This window comes from Mercurialis annua, linkage group LG3 (genome assembly GCF_937616625.2).
Source record: "Mercurialis annua linkage group LG3, ddMerAnnu1.2, whole genome shotgun sequence".
Taxonomy (NCBI): Eukaryota; Viridiplantae; Streptophyta; class Magnoliopsida; order Malpighiales; family Euphorbiaceae; genus Mercurialis; species Mercurialis annua.
In genome coordinates this window covers 5,177,303-5,201,195 of record NC_065572.1, presented here as the reverse complement: position 1 = coordinate 5,201,195, position 23,893 = coordinate 5,177,303, and the positions used below count along the sequence as shown (strand labels likewise).

The window sequence follows — 23,893 nt, the reverse complement described above, 5'->3', positions numbered from 1 at the left end:
TGAAATATCTCCTCCTTATTATAATTTCTGATTCGCCAAACTCAAGGGTGAACTTGTATAGTCCCGATCAAATTACATTTGCTCTTACTTGTCTGAATATCTTCTAAAATTAATTTAAATTTATGAGAAAAATGTAAATTTCTAATAAGGAAAAAAAACTTGTTTTGTTTAGATTATGCTCTCCTCTGTTTCTTGATTAAATGCGAGAAAATAATATTTCCTAATGAAATATGGAAACGAGAAAACAGCCGTTGAAAAGAAGTTGACAGACTGACGTGGCAGACATCGCGGGTCACAAATTACCCATCTATCAAACCTATAAAACCCCGTCAGAGTTCGAAATTCTTTTAGTGTCCTCTCCAGCGCGTCAACTTTCCCGGAAAATCTTTTCTTTCCGGGAAAATCTCGCCCTTCCGGAAAATAACTGTTAACAGAACTGGTACTTATATGCTTTCTCCGACTCTGCATTCTCTTTTGCTAGCCAATGAAACATAATGCATGCAGTAATTTAATTAGCCAATGATTAATATATTTTAATTTTTTAATTTTACTTTCCTGTGTTTATAAAATTTTCTCGCAAACCAAACAGTGTTACTGGCTCTAGAGTGATAAACAAATCCGTATTATTATTTCCTTGTTTTCTTTTGACACAAGTGTTGCTTTATATTGGTGACAAATTACATGAATTATAATTTATTATTTCTATGTTGATCATCTATTTTTTTTTTCTATATAGTTATTGACAGTAGAATTATTAATTTATTGCTTTTTTGAATAAATTTTATGCAATGTAGCACTTAGATAATAATTCACTAAGTAGAACAAGTGTGATGGTTGGAGATTTGAATATATACCACATCGAATGATTAATAGAAATCGAAGTGAATTAGTACAAGCCGATTGGTTTTGTGCAAAATAGATTTCAATCTCGTTATCTGTCACTTGACTCGGTATTATTGGAATCGATGGAGTTTCTCTGCGATAATGAAAATTAATGACAGTTTCATTAATTTTACGCTATAGTTGTACTAAATTTCTGGATTATTTTTTGATTTGATATGTTTTTCGCACGTAGATCACTAGATTATAGGGTATTACAAATAAAGCGTGTCAGTGGAATTGATTTTACTAATGCAATATGCTGAAAATTGTTAAACAGGAATTCAAGACTCGGCAACTTTCATGTTGTGCCAGGTAAAAAATTATTGCGGTAAACACTAGCAGTTGGTAATCTAAGTTTATTTTTTTTTTTTTTTTTTTTTTTTTTTTTTTTTTTTAACGAGTAATTTTATTAAAAGCCTCACTTATGGCGGAGGGAAGCCGTAGTTACAAAAGCCAAGAGAGATACAAATAAATAAATAAAAAATCCTCTCAAGGCATAAAAGGAAAGCTATAAAAAAAGAAGGGCATAACCCACTCAACTAGTTCTAGGAAACATATAACCATGATAGTCCTGCAAAAGAAAAGTAGAAACTGAACTAGGTAAATGTAAAACATCAAAGGAAGTAATAATAGCCAAAGAGTGGCCAATCTTGGAAAGAGCGTCTGCCGTCATATTCTGTTCTCTAAAAATGTGAGTGAAAATTGTAGAGTCCATTAAGGAATGAATATAAGGCAAGATCCTATCAATAATCCAAGGGGCGGCAATCGAGCCTTTAACAGCTTCCACCAGAATTTTGGAATCAGACTCCACTTGAGTGACCGCTGGCCAATAATCTGAAAAAACTGACAGACACTGCAAAAGACCCTCTAACTCTGCATCAAGATTGGTGCTAGCACTCACTGGACCTGCAAAACAACTAATGCATGTACCACAAGAATCTCTAATAATACCACCTACCGCACCACGGCCAAGCATAAACGAACCATCAAAGTTGATCTTGAGACCACTTGAGGGAGTCAACCATCTGTGCCAAGCCACTCTCTTAGGGAGGATAGGAATGATTCCAATTTGAAGAGCCTGGAGAGAGTGGATTTCCCTGCCCGAAAGATGAGAGGAAAATCTAGAAGAAAGTTGAAGATCGGGGATCCACCTAATAACAGCTCTAAGAGTGGAATGCAAAGAAAGAGAATTACCAGAGTGAAAGCTAGCACATCTATGCTTCCAGATCTCCCAAAGGGCACAACACATCAACTGCATTTTAACTTTGTTGAACTGGTTATACAAACTACCAGAAAGCCAAGATAAATACAAATGCGGGATAGTGAGAGGAAAGGAGTAATCATCAAGAATACGACCCAAATAGCGCCAGATGAAAGAAGCAAGATGGCCATGAAAGAAGCAAGCGTTAACTCATTCGTTGGAATTATGAGTAATTTTTTTATTAAATTCATGCATCTCTTATTTGGCAATCTGTATTTTTTGCTAATTGATATCTGGTTTGTACGCGTATTTGGTAATACACGACAAGTATGATTAAAATTTTCTGTGCATTACTAAAAAAAGCTATGGAAAAAATGTGGAGTCACTCATATTCTGCCTTATTTGAATGCTGTGCATTTACTTTTCAGATTTCCTTATATTTTGATTGTGTTATTTAAAGTGAAAACTTTGTTGCTTATATTTTTTGCAGGTGAAGGAAAAATACTATTTCACTTAGGGAGTTATAAGACCTCGGTATTCGAAGGCTATTTGAAAATGGCATCCGGTAGTAATTTTGTAGCGGCAGGTGGCAACGTGCCGAAAGCTTTTACATCACGTGAAAGGAGATCGAGGGCCAAAAAGAGTGCAGTTTCTAAATCTAAGAGGTCTTTCACTAGAAAAGTTAACGCTTCAAAGTGTACCTTAGAGAAGTGCAATTTGAGTGATTTTGATTGGACTGGTAAAATTTCAGGATGTCCTGTGTTCTATCCATCGACTGAGGAGTTCGAGGACCCTTTAAATTATGTTCGGGAAATTTCTGCGGAAGCTTCAAAGTATGGTATGTGATATTCGATATTCATGTTTCTTTATTTTGTTTAGATGTCAGACTCTTAACAAGCGATCAAAATTAAATCTATTATCAACATCTGCATACTTTATTATGGAATTTATTTAACCGCAACATGTGAAGATACATGACCTCATTACTATTGGCCTGCTATTGAATTTTGATTGATTTCATTCCCTGAATACCAGTGGGTTCATAATTGTGATGTATTAATTTATTGATTGTTTTTCGTTACTTAATTTAGAAGGATGAAAATGCAGAAATGCTGCTGCATTTTATTCATACCTTTGCTAACCTTTTAAATTCCATATATGCAATTACAAATGTAGGAATCTGCAAAATTGTGTCCCCCGTAAAGGCTTCTGTTCCGGCTTCTAAGGTGCTAAGAGACTTGAAATTTTCAACTTATGTTCAGCCACTTCGGCTTCCTGAGTGGGATGTAGATGACAAGGTTTCTTTCCTAGTAAAAGAAAAGTGAGTTCTCAAAATTCCAGGACCTTAAATTTCAGTCATACCAAAATTGGATGTAATTTGGCTATTATACTTTTTTTTTTTTTTCATTTTGATGCTAAACCAAAATGCTGGCAACATTTTTTTATCTGTTGTATGTTTACAGAGTATATACCTTAAATTCTTTTAAGAGAATGGCAGATGAAGCATTTCTCCGAAGATTTCCTTGTCCGAAAGATGTTGCGCTGGAACGCTTGGAGAAAGCGTTCTGGCTTGAAATGTCCATTGGACAGGAAAAAGTGGAGTATGCAATTAATGTTGATGGAAGTGCCTTTTCTACTGATCCTGATGATCCATTAGGATCAAGCAAATGGAACTTAAAGGTATTATTTGTGCCATTTAGGTTTTGACATATCATTTTGATTCCATAATTCTTTTTTAATGCACCCTAAACGAGTTTTTTTTTTCTGTTTTCAGACTCTGCCGGAGCTGCCCGAATCTGTATTACATCTGGTTGGACATGAAATTCCGGTATGGCTAGTGTTTATTTGTTTTCACAAAATCTCTAATTTTATCTTTGAGCTTTTCCTGAACATCAATTTATTTATATTTAGGGAATCACATATCCTATGCTTTACATCGGGATGCTATACAGTATGTTTGCGTGGCATGTAGAAGATCATTATTTATATAGGTAACTATGCTTTTCTAATGCTCCTTTGACTGGGCCTATTTCCTGAGTTCATTAACTGACTCGTGTTTCTTAAAATTAATCTTGTCAGCATGAATTATCATCACACAGGCGCTCCGAAAACCTGGTACGGTGTTCCTGGTCATGCAGCTCTACAGTTTGAAAAAGTAGCACTAGACCATGTGTACGGTTATGGAATTTTATCAACCGATGATGAGGATGGAGCTTTCAAAGAAATTGCAGAAAAGACTACGATGTTCCCACCAAGTATCTTGCTAGAGCACGGAGTTCCAGTTTACAAAGCTGTGCAGATGCCGGGAGAGTTTGTCATCACCTTCCCAAGAGCATACCATTCTGGGTTTAGTAACGGTAAAAAACTTACTCTAGGTGTTCGATTCAGCAAAAATTTGGCTGTTTCACAAATTTTTGGTCTGTTTTACTAGCTATGCCTACGTTTTGATCTATTTTATATGGCAGGTTTTAATTGTGGAGAGGCAGTAAATTTTGCAATTGGCAATTGGTTTTCATTTGGGGCATTGGCTAGCAAGCGATATGCTCGTATTGGCATCATGGCTATCCTTCCGAGCGAGGAAATTCTCTGTAAACAAATGTTTCTCCTTTTGAAACAAGAAGATTTGGATCCGACATCAGCAGAATTGGTGTCAAATACTTCCATAAAGACATCATTTCTGCGACACATGCGGTTTTTTAATAATGCATTTTGGAAGCTGATGAATAATGTGAAAAACATAAGAGAATCGTCAATGCTGTTACCAACTTCTCATGGAACCACTATTTGTCGCACGTGTAAACGTGATTGTTACTTGGTTTTCCTTGAGTGCAATCGGTGCTATAATCTTCTCTGCCATTATCACTGTAAGATCACCATTTACCATTACTTTAATCCATATTTACAATCAATATCTGCGCATTGCGTAATATTTTTTTTGTTCTTTTGCTTGTTACGTACTTTCAGATATCGATTCACTTGATTGTCCATGTGGTGGCAAACTTCTCCTCTTTATAAGGGAGAATATATGGCATGTGGAGGAGTTAGTCCAGAGATTAGAAAATGTTTATGGCGACACCATTGCCTCGCAGCCAAACGGAACGATCAATTGCATTAATAGCAAAAATGCTATTATCAGCAAGGTAAATCTTGAACTATCATAACAACTTTTGAACTTGTGTCAACAACTTCTGGAGTTAATCAACTATAGTTTGTCTTCCTTTCTGTTAACATGCATTAAATATCAATTTTCCCCCTAAACTTTTAGCTTAAGGTCAAATAGCGCTCCAAAATTAACTTTGTTACAAATCAGCCCCTTGAATATATCAATTTTGATCAATTGCAGTCCAAGTTTATGGGGAAAATTAACAGAAACTTTGATTTAATCGTCCAAAATTGACAAATTCACGGGGTTTTTTTATTGATAATAAATGTATACTTGACTCTATTTGAAGAGCTTGGTTTTATGTACCACAGAATGTGGACCTTCAATGGCAAGGAGGAGGAGGTAGAAGAAAGGAAGCCAAGAGTGATATTGACAGGGTACAAACTGTTAGCAAAAGATACTTGGACTCAAGAGGATTATTACCTTTGTTTAATTTCTGCAAAAGGGCCCGAACAAAGTGCAAATTGCAGAATACTCCTCCAGGAGAAGAACTCAGCAAGTCTGCTTCATCTCTGAAGTCCATTCAAATGCTTGACAGTTAGTTTAGTTTTGCTTTTGAGTAATTGTAATAACAAAGGAAGGCATATTTAAGTCTTAATTTTTGATATTTACTTAGAGAAAATTTTAAATATAGGTTTTAGATTTAGCATACAGCAATGTTTTTAATATTGAATTCATCAATCATTCTTTCGGAGTGTACAATGCTTATCCTATTGTAATCAATTTTAGTTCGAATAAAGGGGTCATCTTGTCCTTCAACTTGTTAGCCGGACTCGTGCAAATCAAATTTATTCTATATTAATAATTCAGTATATTAAATAAAAGATGCCATTTATTCAATGCGAAAGCTCTTATTTAGTATTTTCATCTGATCCATAATATTTAGATTAAGATAGTAATAGTGACGTGTGTGCAAGCAAGAGTTAGTGAGTGTGTGAGCAACAGTGTATTGATTACATTTTCGTACAAATAAAATAAGTTTGTTTCAATTTAGTCCCCCTAGTTCCTACAATTGGTATTAGAGCGGGACGGTTAGAGATCCGTTCAAGTAAAGGTCAAGCAAGTAATCCAAGATCGTTACGTTGGAACGCCGCTAATACACAGTCAAGGACTGTACGAGGTATTAGTTTGGAATCGAACCCTTTTGGTTAATTTGAGAAATAATTAATCAACTTTAGTGAGTACCCTTAAAAAACTCAATGCTAGTAATTATAGCACTTAGAGTATTTGTATGCAGTTTTATTTGCTCGGTCAAGATTTATTGGACATCATCGGATGGAACGAAACAACACCTATGACAAGCTAAACTGACCTTAAAAAAAGGAGGGTTAGGGCCGGTAAAGCTATTTATGCTTTTTCTCAATTTAATCACGTTTTTTAAAACTTCTCATAAAAATACACCAACTTTTATTTTTCCCAAATTCATACACGGTGCTGACGTGTCACTCATTCATTGGTTAATAATGACTTACACCTCAGCAAATTGCACCAATAAATGAGTGTCACGTCAGCACTGTGTGTGAATTTGGGAAATAAATGAAAGTTGGTGTATTTTTATGAGAAGTTTTAAAGAACGTGATTAAATTGAAAAAACGTGTAAAATTGGTGAATTTTTATGACATTGCTCCTTTTTATTATTATAATACCCATTTTTTATTATTTTTTACTCTAAACATTTTTTTACTCTCAACCACCACCTGTCAATTTCTTTCTTTGTTTTCTCTCTGTAACTTCCTCTCTCTTTTTTTCTCCATTTTTTCTTTGTTTCTCTTTTCTTTTCTATTTTTGTTCTCTTCTTCTTCGTTATTTCACCGTCCTCGCTCTGCCGTTTTTTCATATTTAATTTTATTAATTTTTTTAGCTCGTGGTGATTTTTACAATTTGTTTTAACTTTCAGACCTAAAAAAATTGTTCCTAAATTTTTTCAGTTTTTAAATCTAAAAATCTACAAAAAGAAAAAAAAATTCAGCTGAAAACAACACATTTCTGCAGAAAAATGATTTTTCTGCAAAACCAGTGTCTGATTATCATGTCAGTATCACTATATTATCATTGTCGTTATCATAAAACTGCAGAAAAAAAAAGATTTTCTGCAGAAAATAATGTTTGATTATCATATGATTGTTATAACATTATCATGTTGTGATCATAAACATTATCATATGATATCGAGATGATAATATTTATGGTACTTATGTGATACTATTATGATAATATTATGATAATATCTATGATAATGTTGTGCTAAAACAATGTCTGATTATCATGTCGTTGTCATAACACGGCAGTATGATGACTAGATGACAATAAAGTATGATAAGATTATAATAATTGTATAATAACGTAAGTAAAAAAATAAATTAGAGAAGGATTCATGATAATGTTATGATCACCAGATTTAAAATCATAATTATTTTAAATCCAAGTAAAAACATAAATCTGAAAAAACGTGAGATTTTTTTAATTTTGTAATTTTTTCGTGTTGAGGTAAAAGGTGTAAATAATTTTATTTTAAAAATAAATACGCAAACTTCCCAAATAATAAAGTAGTGTAGTTTAAAATATTCTTTTAAAATTAGAGATAGTGTTTGTGGTTGGAACAAAATTATATTTGGAGAAAAACTTACTCTATTTATAAAATGAAGTAATTTTATTTTAAAATGGATTAGAGATGGTCTAAAAAATTATGGGAAATTCTTACCTACACCTATTCCATGAATTTTCCATGCATCTATCCAATGAAGTAGTAGAAAATCTAACATACTTTTCTCTCGTTACTCATTATATTCTCTTTTTTTTCATTTCTTTAACACATTATTGGATAGGTCCATGAAATTTTCATGGACCGAGTTTAGATAAGAATTTTCCAAAAATTATTGAATCAAATGTTGTAACTGCAGTTTTTGATATCATAATCAATTTACAAGTAATTGTAAATATTGATTATTGAAATATTTTGATAATTTATTTTTTAATTTTTTAAATAGATTTATGAATCAAGCATTTTGTATTAGTACAAAATAATTGTTTCAGATCAAGTCATTGAATTTATGTATTTTTTTGAAATTTATCAGGTTATTGAATTTGGTTTTCGGCATTTGAAGACTTGGCCTGATGGCCAAGGCCTTCTATTTGCATGAGGTCGGGGGTTCGACCCCCCGATTCTCCTCAGGCCGTGGTTTGCCTGGTTTAACTTTAAAAAATACATACTAACTTCCGCTAACACCTGTTAACAACTAATTTAAAGTAGGTCTATCTCTAATAAAAAAAAAATTGGTTTTCGAACTTTTTTAATTTTTTTATAAAGTGTCTTATATTTGATTAAATGACATTTGATGAATTTTTAAAAACAAATACGATGAAAATAACGTTTTAAAAATTTATAAGAGCATATTCTTTTGAGTAAATTGGATATTCCCTTGAGCAAATTTCAAATTCAAAATCGTAAACAAAAAAGAGGGATTTAAAAAACGTGAAATGAAAGATAAACGTTTGTTCAGTAATATGTAATCTGTCCAAAAATGGTGGAACCCGCAGCAATTAATTTGGGAAAGAACATATCATTCAAGTCTTGGACCACCAAAATGTAAAGATTATTATTGTTATTTTCTTGGCCTTTCTAGTATTATTAATAATTGAATTTTTTGATTTTTTTATTAATTATAATTAATTCTTCAAACAAATAAAATTATATTTATTTTAAAAATATTATTGCAACTTTATTTAATTTCAATTTAAAAATTTAATTAATTTATATGGCAAGCCACAAGATTATTAAATTTGAAACATCATTTACATTAATTCTAACCCGTTTATCCAATCTTTTTTCGACCAATTAACCCAAATTTAATTACAATTTGCATATATTGTCACATTATATATAGAATTTTTGAATATTAATTATTTTAAAATAAATTATTAAATATAAATTGTATATCATTTAAATTTTTAATATATAAATAAATAGTTATTAAAAAATATTATAAAGTTCAAATAATATTTAAGTGCAAAACTATTAAATAAATCACATCTATAATCTAAAAAGAAAGGTAAAAATAGAGAATGAAATATTTATAATAAACAATATTAAAATTTATAATTTTAGGTATTTATATAAATATAATGAATAATTATTTTTGATGGTCACTGAAGTTTTATTTTTTTATTTTAGTCACTAGGTTTTATTTTATTTTAAATTTATTGAACTTTCATATTTGTTCATTTTGATTTTTTTTTTGACCAAAAACGCTTAGGTGATAACTGAAATTTGTCATATGGCAGTCAAATTTTGCTACTTTTATTTTGAAAATTTATCACACATACATAATCTCATATTGGAAATGAGTTTTTAGTCTAAATAATGCATATATGTTAAATTTTCAGGTAAAAAATATAGTTTGCCTACTAGTTAAGTATTTTTTGCCAGAAAAAACCAAAATGACCAAAAAAAAAAAGTTCAGTAATCCAAAAAAAAAAATTAACGACAGAAACAAAAAAAATAATTAAAAGTTGAGTGACTCTTAAAATCAATTATCCAAGTATTATACACTCATTGTGATATTACAAATGCAAAAAAAAAAAATTGTAAGATTAAGTATTTTTATTTATGAATACTAATTGAAAATATAAGGATATAAGATTTATTCATCAATAAAATAATTTTTTTTATAATTTAACGTGTTCAATAAAAAAAATTAGTCAAATTTTTTGACTTATTATTTTCAGTCGTTTTTGACTTAAGTGAATAAGTTAAGCTGAACATTCTTGAGTTATCAAATCAATTTAAAACAATTAAGTGTTTAATACATTTATTTAAGTAATAAGTTGGGTTCTCAAACACCCCTTTACTTTATTTTACAGTTTTGAACAATTTACTCTACATATAGAGTATTACTATTTATTTTTATTTTTTCGACTTTACAAATTACTTGTTTAACCCATTAACATTAATCTGTACAATTATAACACAATGACAAAATAGTATATTCAAATATTATAATTTTATAATTTTATATTTTATTATTATATTTTTATATAGTTTCTAATTTTTATTTTATTCATATATTATAGTTTCATAATTTTAAATTTTCATAATTTTATTTTTTATATGTTCTATGATAATAATTTCTTGCTCAACATAAAAATCAAGAACAAAGATGTCCATATTGCATTCGAAAAATGCTTTATAACCCACTTATTTAACTCACGTTCCTTATATAATCCTTCTTATGTGTCAAGATTTCATTCGTCAATTCCCATCCAAAAGTGTATATCTCAAAAAACAAAATTTAATACATTCGCTTTTTGATTGTCACGTCAGGCGGTACAAAATATTGGTTAAGAGAGGTCGGTTATATAGCATTACTTCATTGCACGCTGTAATGATTTAATTAAGTATTTACGAGAGCAATTTACTAATTCCGAGAATTAGTAGATAATTATATTTTTATTATTATTGTACTTTTTTACAACTTTTATACAATGTTTTGTATGTGTGTTGTTTTAATATAATTTTTAATTTATATATTAAAGTATTAATATTTAATTTTATTTAATAAAATATATTATTTAATGATAAATATTTATTTAAATTTTATTATTTTATTATTAATAAAAATTATTTATTTTTACTTTTAGGATGGATATGTTAAAAAAATAAAATTTGAGTTGAATTATTAAAATAAAAGTAATGTAGTTTTAAAGCATTCTTTTAAAATTTGAGATATTTGTGATTGGATAAAAATTTAATTAAAATTAAAGATAGAGTCTATGGTTAAATAAATACTTACTCTATCTTTTTTTTTAACAAAAAAATATTTACTCTATCAATAACTCTATTTTAGAGTGGATTGAGGACGGCCTAACGGCTTGACAGAATGTGAATAATTTGTGGATGGCTGACAGAGCCACATATAGAGGGTGTAAATCTAATCAAACCGATTAATAAATCAAACTAAATTAAAATATAAATTTAATTTTAAATGTAATGTTTTTGCTATCATCTTAAAAAATTTAATATTATTTTTGTATTTTAAAATTATTTTATTTTATTTTTAATGCAGTTTGATTTTTTTTTTAAAAAATTAATTAATAAATGAAACGACCGATGGATATCCATAGTCACATGTGATCTTCCTGTACCACACAACTCCTTTTCAAAATCAGGATAAAATATGATAAAAAAATCAGGATAATGTAAGCACGTTGTCCCACGCCTACATAAATGAGACATATAATATAACAAGCCAGCCAGCCTTTAGATACGGAGTAGTGAGGCTGTGAGGGTGACTTTAACTTTCTTTTCAAAGTTTCTACACTTTTCTTTCAACAAAAGATCATTTACCCCCTCAAGTTGCATCAAAGTTTCAAAAAAAATTAAAATTAATAAATTCATATTACTTAATACCCTGAACTTATTAAAAGCGGATCAAAAACTCCTTTTTTAATGACGTGGCAATAAAATTGAAAAGTGAATTTTATAAAATCACCTCCACATCAGATGACATCTCATCAAAATACCCTAAAAAAATCAACACACCCAAAGTACTCCTAAAACCTTATAATTTAATTAAATAATTTAAAAATATTAAAGCAAACCAAACTAAATCCAGTCGAACCAACGACCTATCTTCTTCAACCTCCATTTCGGCAATAACTATGATGTACCAGACCCCCGGTGGTGGGTCTGCTCTAATGAACAGACCCACCACGATGGGTATGTTCACCAAATCAATTTAAAAAAATATTTATTTAAATTATTAAAATTAAAAATAATTATTTATTTAATATTTTAAAATCAAAAGATATATATTTATTATTTGGATAAAAATTTTTCGGGGATGGGCAGTGGCGGCGGCGGGTGACGATTTTCGGCTGAGTGGTCTAATTTAATTGGGTGTATTGAATGATTTAGGTATGATTTGATTAGATGAATGAGTTATGTTTGATTTGGTTGGGTGGGTGACTTTAGATTTGGTTAGATTGGGTTGGTTTGATTTTTTTTATGGACTTTAGGGGTATTTTGGTATTTTTGAGAAAGTAAGGGGTTTGGGGCGGGTTTTTGGGGTAAAAGTGCCATAGATGTTCATTAAGTGAAGTTTAGGGGGATTATCGAGCTAAAATTTAGTTCAGGAGTTTTGGTTAGTGGAGTGCCTAAGTTGGAGTGTCATAGGTGATTATAAGCCCTTAAAACTCTATTTAAATTGAGATTCCAATTTTTGATGTATTAAGAATTATGATAATTTTATTGTTAGTGGCTAATTAAAAAATATAATATAATATAATTAAAATTAATATTTTTAATTTTACATGGACAATTTATTTATTATATAAATTTATAATGCATGGCTTCTGGTGACATGTGAGAATGGTGAATGTATGAGACGCGGGACATTTAATTTTTTTATAATTTTCTTACAATCCAAACTGAAAAATTATTCGAAGTAAAAAATCAATTGAATCTATTGATTTAGTATAATCCAGTTTAGAATATCTTTTTTAATAAATTAATTTAATTTGATTATAGAAATATAAATAATTAAATTAATTAAGTTAGATTAAACTGCAAACATACTCATAAAAATAGACTCAAAACTAATTATTTTAAATCTAAAACTCAATTCAATTAAAATTTAAAGTTTTAGTTAACTGCAAAAATTATATAATATTTATTTCTCAGTCACTATAATTTTAGATACAATTTTCTTAGTATTTAAATAATTAATATTTAATTTCATATATATAGAATAAAAGTTTTAACTGATGTTAAATATTGATTTGTTTTGTATTGAGATGCTAAACGAGGATTATTATATAATTTCATACATCAATGATTTTTATTCACTTTAATAATCAATAGAAAACAAATGATTATCTAATTGATATGTTATTATAATTTTATATTTAAATATTTTAGTGGTTTTCAATTTTAATTAAAAAATAATGGACCAAAATATTTAAAAACTTAAAATAATTACTTTTAATTTTATCTTATAAAAATTTATAGATTTAATTAATTAATATCTTTTGAGGGGGCCATGGTCCCCTCTCCCGTCTCAGGCACGGTTCCTCCCTTTGCTAATCCAGCCTCTATTACCACAAAAAAGTAACATGCATTATAACATGGGTTAATTTCATATAAAATCACCACCTTTACACGTTTTTTCATTTTAATCACGTCCTTTAAAAAGTGTCATATAAAATCACCACCTTTCATTTTTTTGCAAATCTAGCATTGATGAGTAAAATTTGATGTCTTTTTTTTAAATAAATATTTTAATTTGACTAATGCCCTATTAACACACAAAATACATTCCTATTACTCTTTTCTTGTTGATTTTTGTTGTCGAGTCAATAAAGATACATCGAATTTTCACATTCGTGGTAGATTTGCAAAAAAAATAAAAGGTGGTGATTTTATTTGACACTTTTTAAAGGACGTGATTAAAATGAAAAAACGTGTAAAGGGGGTGATTTTATATGGAATTAACCCTTATAACATTAGCTGTGTGGGCATAACATATACTATTTTTTTGTATTTTATAATATTTTTATATTTTTAAAAAGTTTCTTTAATTTAGTTCTCATATTTTGTTTTTTTATTTAATCTTTATACAAACAAAAATTATAAGGTATTGTACACTCTTGTAGGAATAAGTCTAGAAAAATAGTAAATACAAGAAATAAAAAAAAAATCCTAAAGACAAAGTAAAGAAATATTTCAAGAACGAAATTATAAAATAAAGAAAATATAGGTTATACCTTAGACATATATGATAAGATTGAGCGTATTAAAGAGGTGTCATTGTCATTTTCATTTTACAAAAACGTTTATGAAAATTTTGACAATAATCTTCCATGCGAACATATCCATTTATACATATAAATAGAACTTATTAATTTTATGATAAATGTAGACAGAATGAACTAGTTTCAAGTTTCAACTGTGTAGCTGACGATCTATTTAACTACACTATACTAAAAAAAAAATACTTATTGGAGTAGTTGGTATGGTGCACTATATTTCAAGGCCGGGCAATGGATGCAAAATAAAATTCAAAGTTATGAAACTCCACATCTAGTTGATTAAAAATAAAACTAGTAATTCGTCAAAAAATGATAAAACTAGCATTTTTTATTAATTATAATTAAATTTTATAATTTTTATAATTATTGGACCTGAAAGAGTTTAATGTATGAGATAATATATTCATCATGAGACTCATTATGAGGAACACAAACGTGAGCCTGACATCACATTGTATTCATATTTTTTCGATGTAGAATTTCTATCACATTCGATATTCAACAATAATCATATAGCAATATGAATTATAATTGTATCTCAACTTTTACATTCCACTTTTTAGATTTAACTTTTACATTTTGACTTAATTACATCAAATTTTAAAAATGCAACATGATTTTAAAGAAAGATTATTATGACGGGAATAGAAGCAAAGTTTGAACACAATTAAAGCAAATCTTTCAAATTAAAATATAATTAAAAATTAATCGCAAATGATAAAAAGAACACGATAGTTTGAATTTAAATACAGTTTTGCTTTGAAAAATCAAAAAATCCCAAATTATAAAAATACAGTAAATTGATGGGAATAAGTCTATAAATATGCACATTATCGCCACACATTACTACACTACATAAGCAAACAATCACATTGCTTTAAGATTTCCTGTCTAGAATTTGGTTTTCTAGCTACTTGATTAGCTACTGTAACTGCTCCGATATCACAATGGCTCATCGGAATAACATTCTGGGCCTTGAACTGGCCGTGGTGCTGATCGGATTGCTAGCTATGTCGCAGCCGTCGATGCAGCTGAGCATGAAACATCCATTTTATGATGTTATCCGAAGAATCAATGAGGATGGTTCTTTCTTTGGCCTTGTCCTTGTTTCCGACAGCAATGAAAAGGCTCTTCTTGACTCAAACCTCTTTGTTCCGACCACCGAGCATACCCCCACCATTGTTTTGGCCGGTAACTCTCTCATTCTCTATCTTGCCACGTAATGAAACAACAATTTTTTCTTACGCTAAAATGAAATAAAAATGAAAAATTAGTGACTATAAAAATTTAGTACTCGCCACTAATGTAACAGAAATATAATGTGGTAAGATCCCGTTAACGCATAAATTCAATATGGCCTGAAATCATGGAGCAACTTCTCGTTGCTTATAATTTTAACATTTAGTAACGACATTGAAATAAATTTAAAATTTAACAATATAAAATAAAATAAAATAAAATTTTAGTGACCAAAAGTTGTTATATTTGATCAATTTCTTGACAAGTTTCTAAATATTTTGCTCCATATTTGGGTAAATAGGAAGAACGTTCCATATTGGGTCGATTAAAGGAGCTAATGTGGTATATGTGAAGAGTGGGGAAGGAATTGTAAGATATCTTATTCTTTTGGAGTTTTTTGTATCTTTCAATTTTTCTTTTTAAACATTTATTTACAATTATAAATTAATTGGCAATTAAAAAAAATTGTACAGATAAATGCAGCTGCAACAGTGCAATTTCTGATAGATACATTTGGAGTTCATGGAATTGTTCATTTTGGAAGTGCTGGAGCAGTTGATGATTCATTATCCATCGGCGACGTCGTTTTGGTCGGCCAAGTTGCCTATACTGGATCTTTGAAATGGAAGGTAAAAGTAAAACCCGAATAAATCACTCCAAATTTAATCTGAACGGTGATTAAAGAACCAAACCGGCCGGTTGAATAGAAACCAACATATCCAGGCCAATTAACCCTAAGAACATGAAATCTAGTTCAACCGGATTAAACATAATTTAATCGAAAAACCGAACTGAACTAACAGTTGAACTGGCTAACAAATTAGGGGTGGGCATGGACCGGTTAACCGGTCCATGAGGGCAATTTGTAAACCGGTCCATTGTAATACGGTTTTTAAAATTAAAAACCTAAACCTAAAATTTTAAACGGTTAACCGGTAAATCGGTTAACCATAAAAAACGGTTCGGTTTTTTGATTTTACGGTTTTTAACCATATAACCATTAGAAAAATTAAAGACAAAAAAGATAAAATTTTACAAGCAAAAAAAACTATGAAAATTCAAATTATATTAAAAATATAAATCTAAACTATCTTATGAATAGTTAAGTCAATGCAAATATTTAAAACTATTATTATTTATAAATAATTTATGAGTAATATTAAAGCTAGGTTTGTATTTTTTGAATTGATTGTGGTGTTGTTCACGTCCACTTTCTACTATTTATATACTTAAATATTCCTATTTCTGTTAAGTAAATATTTTAATAAAGAAAACGACAAATTTCTTTTAAAATATTTTTATATATAAATTCTCCTAAAATATATAAATATTCCTAAATAAAATATATGTCAATATATTTTTATAATTAGATTTTATTGTGTATATTATAAAATCCATATTATTTCACAGATCATAAAATATATCTTATTAATTATTAAAAATATATGAATATATATATAAACCGGTTAACCGATTAACCACGGTTTTTAGAAATCCAAAACCTAAACCTAAACCATTAATCATGAAAACTAAAAATCAAAACCTAAACCTAAACCGTTGGATCGGTTAACCACATTTTCCGGTTCGGATTTCCGGTTTCGGTTCGGTTAATCAGTTTGACCGGTTTTTTTGCCCACCCCTATAACAAATACCTAATGTTTTTAATAGCCATATGAACTAAAACCTGGTGGTCACTGATTCGATTTTTAAATCACTCTGACTTTATTTAGACAAAATTAAAAAAAATTCCTTCTCCTTCTATATTAACTAAAATTTTAAGAATACGATTAATATGAAAAATTTATACCACTAAGGTCCAACAATTTTATGTTATTACTTATTAAAGAATATTTTATTTTTTTATTTTCTATTTGAATATATAATTGATTCAATTTATAAAATTAATAGATCTAAATATTAGTATAATTTTTTTTATTTATGATACATTTATTAATTTCATCATAATTGTGAGTAGACCTAAGGGAAAAATTGAAAACTATCTAAAAAGCCAAAACTAATCTCAAAAACACGGATGATTTTCGTTAATTGGGGTCAATACTTAATTAAGTTTCTAAATCTCTTTTAACACTTATATTCTCAAACCTTTCTCACCCAACACTTGATTTCGAAAAACACAAATCCTCAAATACCTAATTTCAAAATTCTCAAATCAAGCAGGAAAAATTCGTTGAGCAATCTTCTTCTTCTTCAATTTTGTAATTTAACAAACCTATTTTTAAAATTCTCAGATCTAAAAACAAGATCTGAAATAGATGTCATCTGAAATCAATTTCAGCTTGGCTGAAACTAATTTGATTAAATCGAAGTTGAATTTGATTAGAGCGGAACCGCTGCTTCATGGTCCACAACTCACAAAGAACATCTCCGAATTTGAAGAATACAGAGACTCCATTAAAGCAGAAGCAACCAAAAAATACCCTCGTTGCATAGTAGACGGCAAGAGCTTCCTAGATTCTACTCCACAAGCTTCACCTGTTCACTAGGCTAAATGGGTCATATAAATCTCTGCAATTCAATTCCACACTATATTGTATGCAGAATTATCAAAATTTTTGAGTGAAAATAGAATTTTGACCACAACAGCAAGTGGTAAAGCTCATGACAAGGCTGAAATAGTAGAGGAGAGCATTAATGGAAATTAAAATGGTAAAAGGAAATGTTGGTACGCAGAGTAATATATGGCAGAGTGACTAATAGATGGCAGAGTGAAGAAGGGTGTGGAAGGTAATTTGGAGGAGTATGATTATGACTTAATGGATGGTGTATACTGTATACTCTAATTTGAATGTATTGTATGTTGGTATTGCAGAGCAAAGACAAATATAATTTTAGTACTCCTTTTTCTTTTTTTAGTATGATGTTTATAAACTTTTAATATATTTTATTTATATTTTCGATATACTTGTTCATCTCCTTGAGTAAGTTTGAATCACAATTTCTATTAATAAATTTTCTTATTACAATTTTTTTTAAATGTGTATACTTCAAATATGTAAATTTTTATTTTAAAATAATATGTATTTTTTATTAAAAAATATAGGGATAATGTACCAAAAGTATATAGATAGCATACAAAAAAGATACAAATAATGTACTATAAAGTACTTATTGTCTACTAAATATATCAAAACTAATTATTTTAACATTATAAAGTATATACAAAATATACATATAATATAGTTATTATTCTCTATAAAGTATACACAAAAAGTACACAAAATATATACAATATATTTTTTATTTTTTATAAAATATATACAAAGTATACACTAAAAATATACAAAGTATACATAGTATATTTATTATTTTTTATAAAATATATACAAAGTATATAAAAAATACATAAAGCATACATAGTATATTTATTATTTTCTATAAAATATATACAAAGTATACAACAAAAATACATAAGGCATACATAGTATATTTATTATTTTCTATAAAATATATACGAAGTATACACAAAAATACACAAAGTATAGGAATTATTTTCTAAAAAAGATATACTTATTGTTTATCAAATGTGTACAAAATATATCAAAACTAATTTTTTTTGCCATTACAAAGTATACATAAAATATATAAAAAATATACCAAAAGCATACGGGCAGTATAGCAAAAGTATACCAAAAGTATACCAAAATTGTACAAATTATGCTATTATATGTCAATAGTATAAAAACTGTATATCAAAAATATATGGATGGTATACTAAAAATATACAAATTAGTAAAAAGATACCAATTGACGTAACAAAAAGATAACACCCAAAAGGACAAAAAGATAGCATTTGATTTAGCAAAAAGATAGAACTTGAAAAGGAAAGATGGGTATATGACGGATAATATATTTATTATTTTCTATAAAAATATATAAAAACTAATTATTTTGACATTATAATGTATACATAAAATATACCTCAAAGTATATTAATTATTTTCTATAAAATATATAAAAAAAATACACAAATATACATAGAATATATTTATTATTTCTTATAAAATATACACAAAATATACACAAAATATACACAAAGTATACTTATAATTTTACCTAATAGTATATTAGAACTGATTATTTTGAAATCACAAATTATACGGATATTATACTAAAAGTCAAATTTATATTCATCATAAGACTAGAACTGTGAATTTTATAGAGCAACAACTAAATTACAAGAAAGAAAATAAAGTACATGAGGCAATAATTAAATTACAAGTGATGAGAGTGTAAAATGATTGGTAAACATAGAATCAGGAGAGCTGAAAATAGGAGTTGATAAAAGAGGAACACGGCGTGACTTAGCCGAAGTAACAAACTGCACTTGGAGAAAAAAAGGAAAGATTAGACTAAAAAAAACCCGATACCATCGAGAGCAGTCATAGCAGAAAGAGAAAAACAAATTTTTAAAAACCAAAATTGAAAAATAAATTTTTAAAAAAACTGAAAATAATATTTTTTACGGTGTGAATTTTATCAAAGTTCTTTGATGGGTAGAATTCCATGACCATGATTTTTTTGGAAGCTTTTGACTGTCACAAGTTAGGAAATAACAATTTAGTGAAAAAGTAAAATAAATAAATAAAAAAGAAAATCATGTGCTTTGTGCAATAAAGCAAAATCCACCACGTGTTTATTTAAACCAAAAGCTCTGCCTTAATTTTGGAAGGCAACACATAGTTTTGAGAATAATTTTGAAAATCGCGTGCTGCTCATAAGTTTTAAACATTTACCGCAAAAAAAATGCCAACCACGTATTTTTGTGATTATTTTAAAAAAATAAGTACTATGTCTAATTTCCTCTAGACCTAATTACTGGCCTGGATATCCGCCTAGGCCTGTCTACCTCAAACCGGGTTTGAATAGTCATTTTTAATTCCAGCCCGAGTATGTGATAAACTCGAGCGGATTTGAGCATTCTTAATTTTTTTAAAATTCTATCACATGCTGGAATAGGTTCGGCCACTATATAAATATAAAGTACGGGCCAATTTAGGTAGTAATTACCATGTCCAAACCGGATTCGGACTGGACCGAATTTATATATTAAAAAATCAAATCTGCCTTTGCTCGGCCCGAGCCTGATGTATGAACATGTCCAGTCGTGGGTATATTAATTTATTTTGCCATTATATTAATATTATATGTTTTTGTTTATTTTAGAGTTTTGAGACAGAAAAGGGTCAGCTAAAATTCGGAAGTTATAATTATCCGGAAGAAGGAGAAAACTTATTGGGAAGCTTAGATTTCCAGCCATCAACATTATACACTCCATCAGGAAAAAAGAAAACCGTCTTTTGGCTTCCCCTCGATAACTCGACCTGGTTCAGTAAAGCTTCGGAAATGCAGGTTTGCTCGTTTAATTTTTTCTTTTTTACGTATCAATCATTTAAAATTTATAATAAAATTGTTCAAAAATTTGAACCATAATTTATTAATGTGTTGCAGAATTTAGAGTTTGAACAATGTCTTGATACGACCAAGTGTCTGCCGAGAGCACCAGTTCTTGTCCCTTCACTGAAAGCTTCCACAGCTGATTTATACCTTACAAATGTAGCATTTAGAGAATTTGTTCATGACAAGTTCAAGGTCTCAATTGTTGATAAAGAAACTGCTGCAATTGTTTTGGTAAGTACTAATTAATAAGTACAAATATTAGCACTTCTATATTTTATTTTATTTACAGTTTCTATGGCAAATTATAAAAATATCCATGCAAACATGCATGATTCGCAAATTATAGAAATGTGTTTGTTACCACATAAGTAAATTTTTTACCTGAATTATTATAGAAATATTTTTGATAATTATGATGAATTGAAACTAATGGTATTAAAAATGATTTTATAGTGTATCTCATATTAAAAATATTATCTGTAACACGATCTAAATCGTAAAATTTTGCAGGTAGCAATTACGAATGAGAAACCAATAATTGTGTTTAGGGGCGTATCCAACACTGCAGGAGGATCTACTGCTTACAAAAGTTATTACTATTTGGCATCTATCAATGCTTTTAAAGCTGCTGCTGCTTTCATCGGTACTCTCAGCAGTGAGACTCCATCAAGGGCTACCTATTGATTGCTACTGTAATCATCCTAGAAATGATGGTGTTTTAATGCTTTAATGAATAAATTGGCTTTGGCCTCTAGAGTATGACTTCCACTCTATTTTGGACTTCACTCTTATTTAATTAGAAATCTATGTTTATTTCCTAAGTATCAAATTAGCTAGCAATAATAATTTTAAAAAATAAAAAATATATTCTCCTGTTAATAATTAAAAGAACTTATTATAAATTAATTCAGCGTTGCTGGGATGAAGTGGCAATAATTCCCCCCCTTAATTTCTTTGCCAAATATATATCTTCATGGAAACAAATCGACTTAAATCGGTTCTAGCCACTATACTTGAGTTAGCGGATTGATACAAAAACTAAAATCTTTAAGGGCTTGTTTGGCAACAACAGGAGCCACTCAATTATAAAAACGCCTAACAAAATTAAAAAATGTGACACCAAATCTCGACATAAGACACGACAATCTTGAATAATAACGTCACAATTCTTGTCCACAACCGAATTGCCTTTCATTGCCTCAATGATGTCCTTGGCATCTCCTTCAAAGATAAAATCTCAGTCTGATTGCCAAGAAAATTACTTCTCTTAGCGCCAAGGCTTCAGCAAGTGTTGGAGAGGAAACGACAGGGAAATGACGAGCAAAAGAGGCAACCATCTGACCCAAATGATTCCTCGCTACACAGGCCACAACTCCTACAGAAGACTGACAAAGGCAAGCTCCATCAAAGTTGAATTTATAGGCATGCCGAGGATAGCCACTGCCAGGAACAACAACTAAACTAGAGGTTAGACCCCTCTGTCTCGAGACCACCTGCTCACCTGGATTAACCTAAATCCCTGAATTTACCCATTCACACTGAAGATCAGCATCTCTCTTGAGAACTAGAGAAGGGTCTCCAAATTCCTTCTTAAAAATCATCTCGTTGCGACACACCCAAATAGACCACAAAGTCCACACCACATAAATCAAAGGCAAGCTACTATTATACCTGTCGGACGAGTCACAAACCAGATTGGACCAAAAAACATTCAAAGACTCCCCTAGGAATATCCTTCATAACATGGTTAACAGGGAGACCCTAGCCACGAAGCCTCAATAAATGGGCAAGAGAGGAATAAATGAGTCGTGGATTCCGAAACATTACAAAGAGGGCACAAACCAGAACGACCAGGCAATCGACGATGAATGTTACTGTTTGAAGCAAGGCCATTGCTAAGGCACTTCCAAAGAAAGAATTTAACATTAGAGGGGAGTTTCAGCTTCCAAAAATGCTTTCGAATCAGCAAGTCTTCGGTATGGAGAAGCCCAGTCTGCACACTAACTTGAGAAGGCTGCCACTCCGACATAGCAACACAGTATGCTAATTTTACAGAGAAATTACCTGCCTTAGAATGATTCCAAGTCCATCTATCATTAGCTCCAATAGAGCTAATAGGAAGGTTCATAATTGCATAAGCTTCCATTGGAGGAAATAAATGCCTTGCCAAATCAACATTCAAATATCTACCCCCGTTCACCATAAGGTCCGCTACACGGTTCACATTTGCAGGTAGAGCTGAAGGATCAGATATCATGAAAAGGAAGGAGGTCGGAAGTCACGGATCATGACAAATAGAAATGTCCCTACCAAAGCGAATTTGCCATCTAACGCCTAGCTTCAAAACTTCACACCTCTTGAGAAGAGATTTCCAGGCCCATGAACCGTTGGAGTGAGTGTTAGCTTCTAAAAAAGAACCGAACGGGAAGTACTTCCCTCTAAAAACTATAGAAAACAGAGAGAGTTAGGTTGAGTCAAGAACCGCCCAACCTTGCTTGGCTAAAAGGGCTAAATTGAACCTCTCAAGATCCCTAAAACCGAGGCCCCCAAACTCTTTGGACTTACACATACGATACCAAGCCACGCAATGCATACGTCTTTCACCATTTTTTTGGCCCTGCCAAAAGTTGGATATAATCTTGTTAATCTCATGGCAAAGCCTTTTCGGAAGAAGAAAACAGGTTATAGAGAAGACGGAAATAGCGGTAGCCACACTTTTAATCAACACTTCCCGACCACCATACGACTGGAAACTCTCTTTTCAGCCAGCCACTTTTTGGCGCACCTTAGCATAAATCTCTCTAAAGGTCTCACATTTTTGATTTGTTGATGAGCGCCGAAGATCCAAAAATTTGTCCTGACCCCTCACCTTAGTGACCTGCAAGAGAGTTTCCAATTGATTACGAAGTACAACCGGGGTATTCCTATTAAAGAAAATTGAGGACTTGTCCTTATTCAAAGGTTGGCATGAAGCTTCACAAAATAAGTTCAAAATAGCCTGCACTCTAAGAGCCTCATCCTGCATTGCCTTAAAGAATAAGAGAGAATCATCTACGAACAAGAGGTTAGGAACGCGTGAACTCCTCCGAGAAATTTGGACTTCCATAATATCATTATTTAGCTCTGCTTGCACCATCGGAGAAGAAAAGCACTATGCACAAATAATAAAGAGGAAAGGGGAGAGC

The 23,893-nt window shown here is 30.2% G+C and overlaps 2 protein-coding genes across 5 annotated transcripts; both read left to right on the top strand.

Annotated features, from left to right (window-relative positions):
• The first annotated feature begins 334 nt into the window (after nt 1–334).
• On the top strand, nt 335–6,005 carry LOC126671206 (lysine-specific demethylase JMJ13-like). 4 transcript variants are annotated; one of them, XM_050364943.2, is made up of 11 exons: nt 343–439; nt 1,160–1,194; nt 2,574–2,921; nt 3,260–3,404; nt 3,547–3,763; nt 3,858–3,911; nt 3,995–4,074; nt 4,163–4,440; nt 4,549–4,947; nt 5,048–5,223; nt 5,558–6,005. In XM_050364943.2, the coding sequence occupies exons 3-11, from the start codon at nt 2,639–2,641 to the stop codon at nt 5,786–5,788; spliced, it is 1,863 nt and encodes a 620-aa protein (XP_050220900.1). In that variant the 5' UTR covers nt 343–439; nt 1,160–1,194; nt 2,574–2,638; the 3' UTR covers nt 5,789–6,005. The 4 variants fall into 4 exon arrangements, with proteins under 4 accessions (XP_050220901.1, XP_055961269.1, XP_050220900.1 ...); XM_050364944.2 differs by lacking the exon at nt 1,160–1,194 and having other exon boundaries at nt 335–439; XM_056105293.1 differs by lacking the exon at nt 343–439 and having other exon boundaries at nt 764–1,194.
• Nucleotides 6,006–14,887: 8,882 nt separating this feature from the next.
• On the top strand, nt 14,888–21,488 carry LOC126671616 (bark storage protein B-like). The gene is made up of 6 exons (XM_050365398.2): nt 14,888–15,242; nt 15,592–15,659; nt 15,764–15,919; nt 20,475–20,660; nt 20,760–20,939; nt 21,219–21,488. The coding sequence occupies exons 1-6, from the start codon at nt 14,999–15,001 to the stop codon at nt 21,390–21,392; spliced, it is 1,008 nt and encodes a 335-aa protein (XP_050221355.1). The 5' UTR covers nt 14,888–14,998; the 3' UTR covers nt 21,393–21,488.
• The last annotated feature ends 2,405 nt before the right edge of the window (nt 21,489–23,893 follow it).

What these genes read in the sequence shown, in the direction of transcription:
- LOC126671616 (XM_050365398.2), top strand. Translation starts at nt 14,999, where the DNA reads ATGGCTCATCGGAATAACATTCTGGGCCTTGAACTGGCCGTGGTGCTG. An exon ending in CCCCACCATTGTTTTGGCCG is followed by an intron (nt 15,243 to 15,591) that starts GTAACTCTCTCA and finishes TTGGGTAAATAG; the next exon opens with GAAGAACGTTCCATATTGGG. An exon ending in AAACTGCTGCAATTGTTTTG is followed by an intron (nt 20,940 to 21,218) that starts GTAAGTACTAAT and finishes AAAATTTTGCAG; the next exon opens with GTAGCAATTACGAATGAGAA.
- LOC126671206 (XM_050364944.2), top strand. Translation starts at nt 2,639, where the DNA reads ATGGCATCCGGTAGTAATTTTGTAGCGGCAGGTGGCAACGTGCCGAAA. An exon ending in TGGTTGGACATGAAATTCCG is followed by an intron (nt 3,912 to 3,994) that starts GTATGGCTAGTG and finishes ATTTATATTTAG; the next exon opens with GGAATCACATATCCTATGCT. An exon ending in AAAATGCTATTATCAGCAAG is followed by an intron (nt 5,224 to 5,557) that starts GTAAATCTTGAA and finishes TATGTACCACAG; the next exon opens with AATGTGGACCTTCAATGGCA.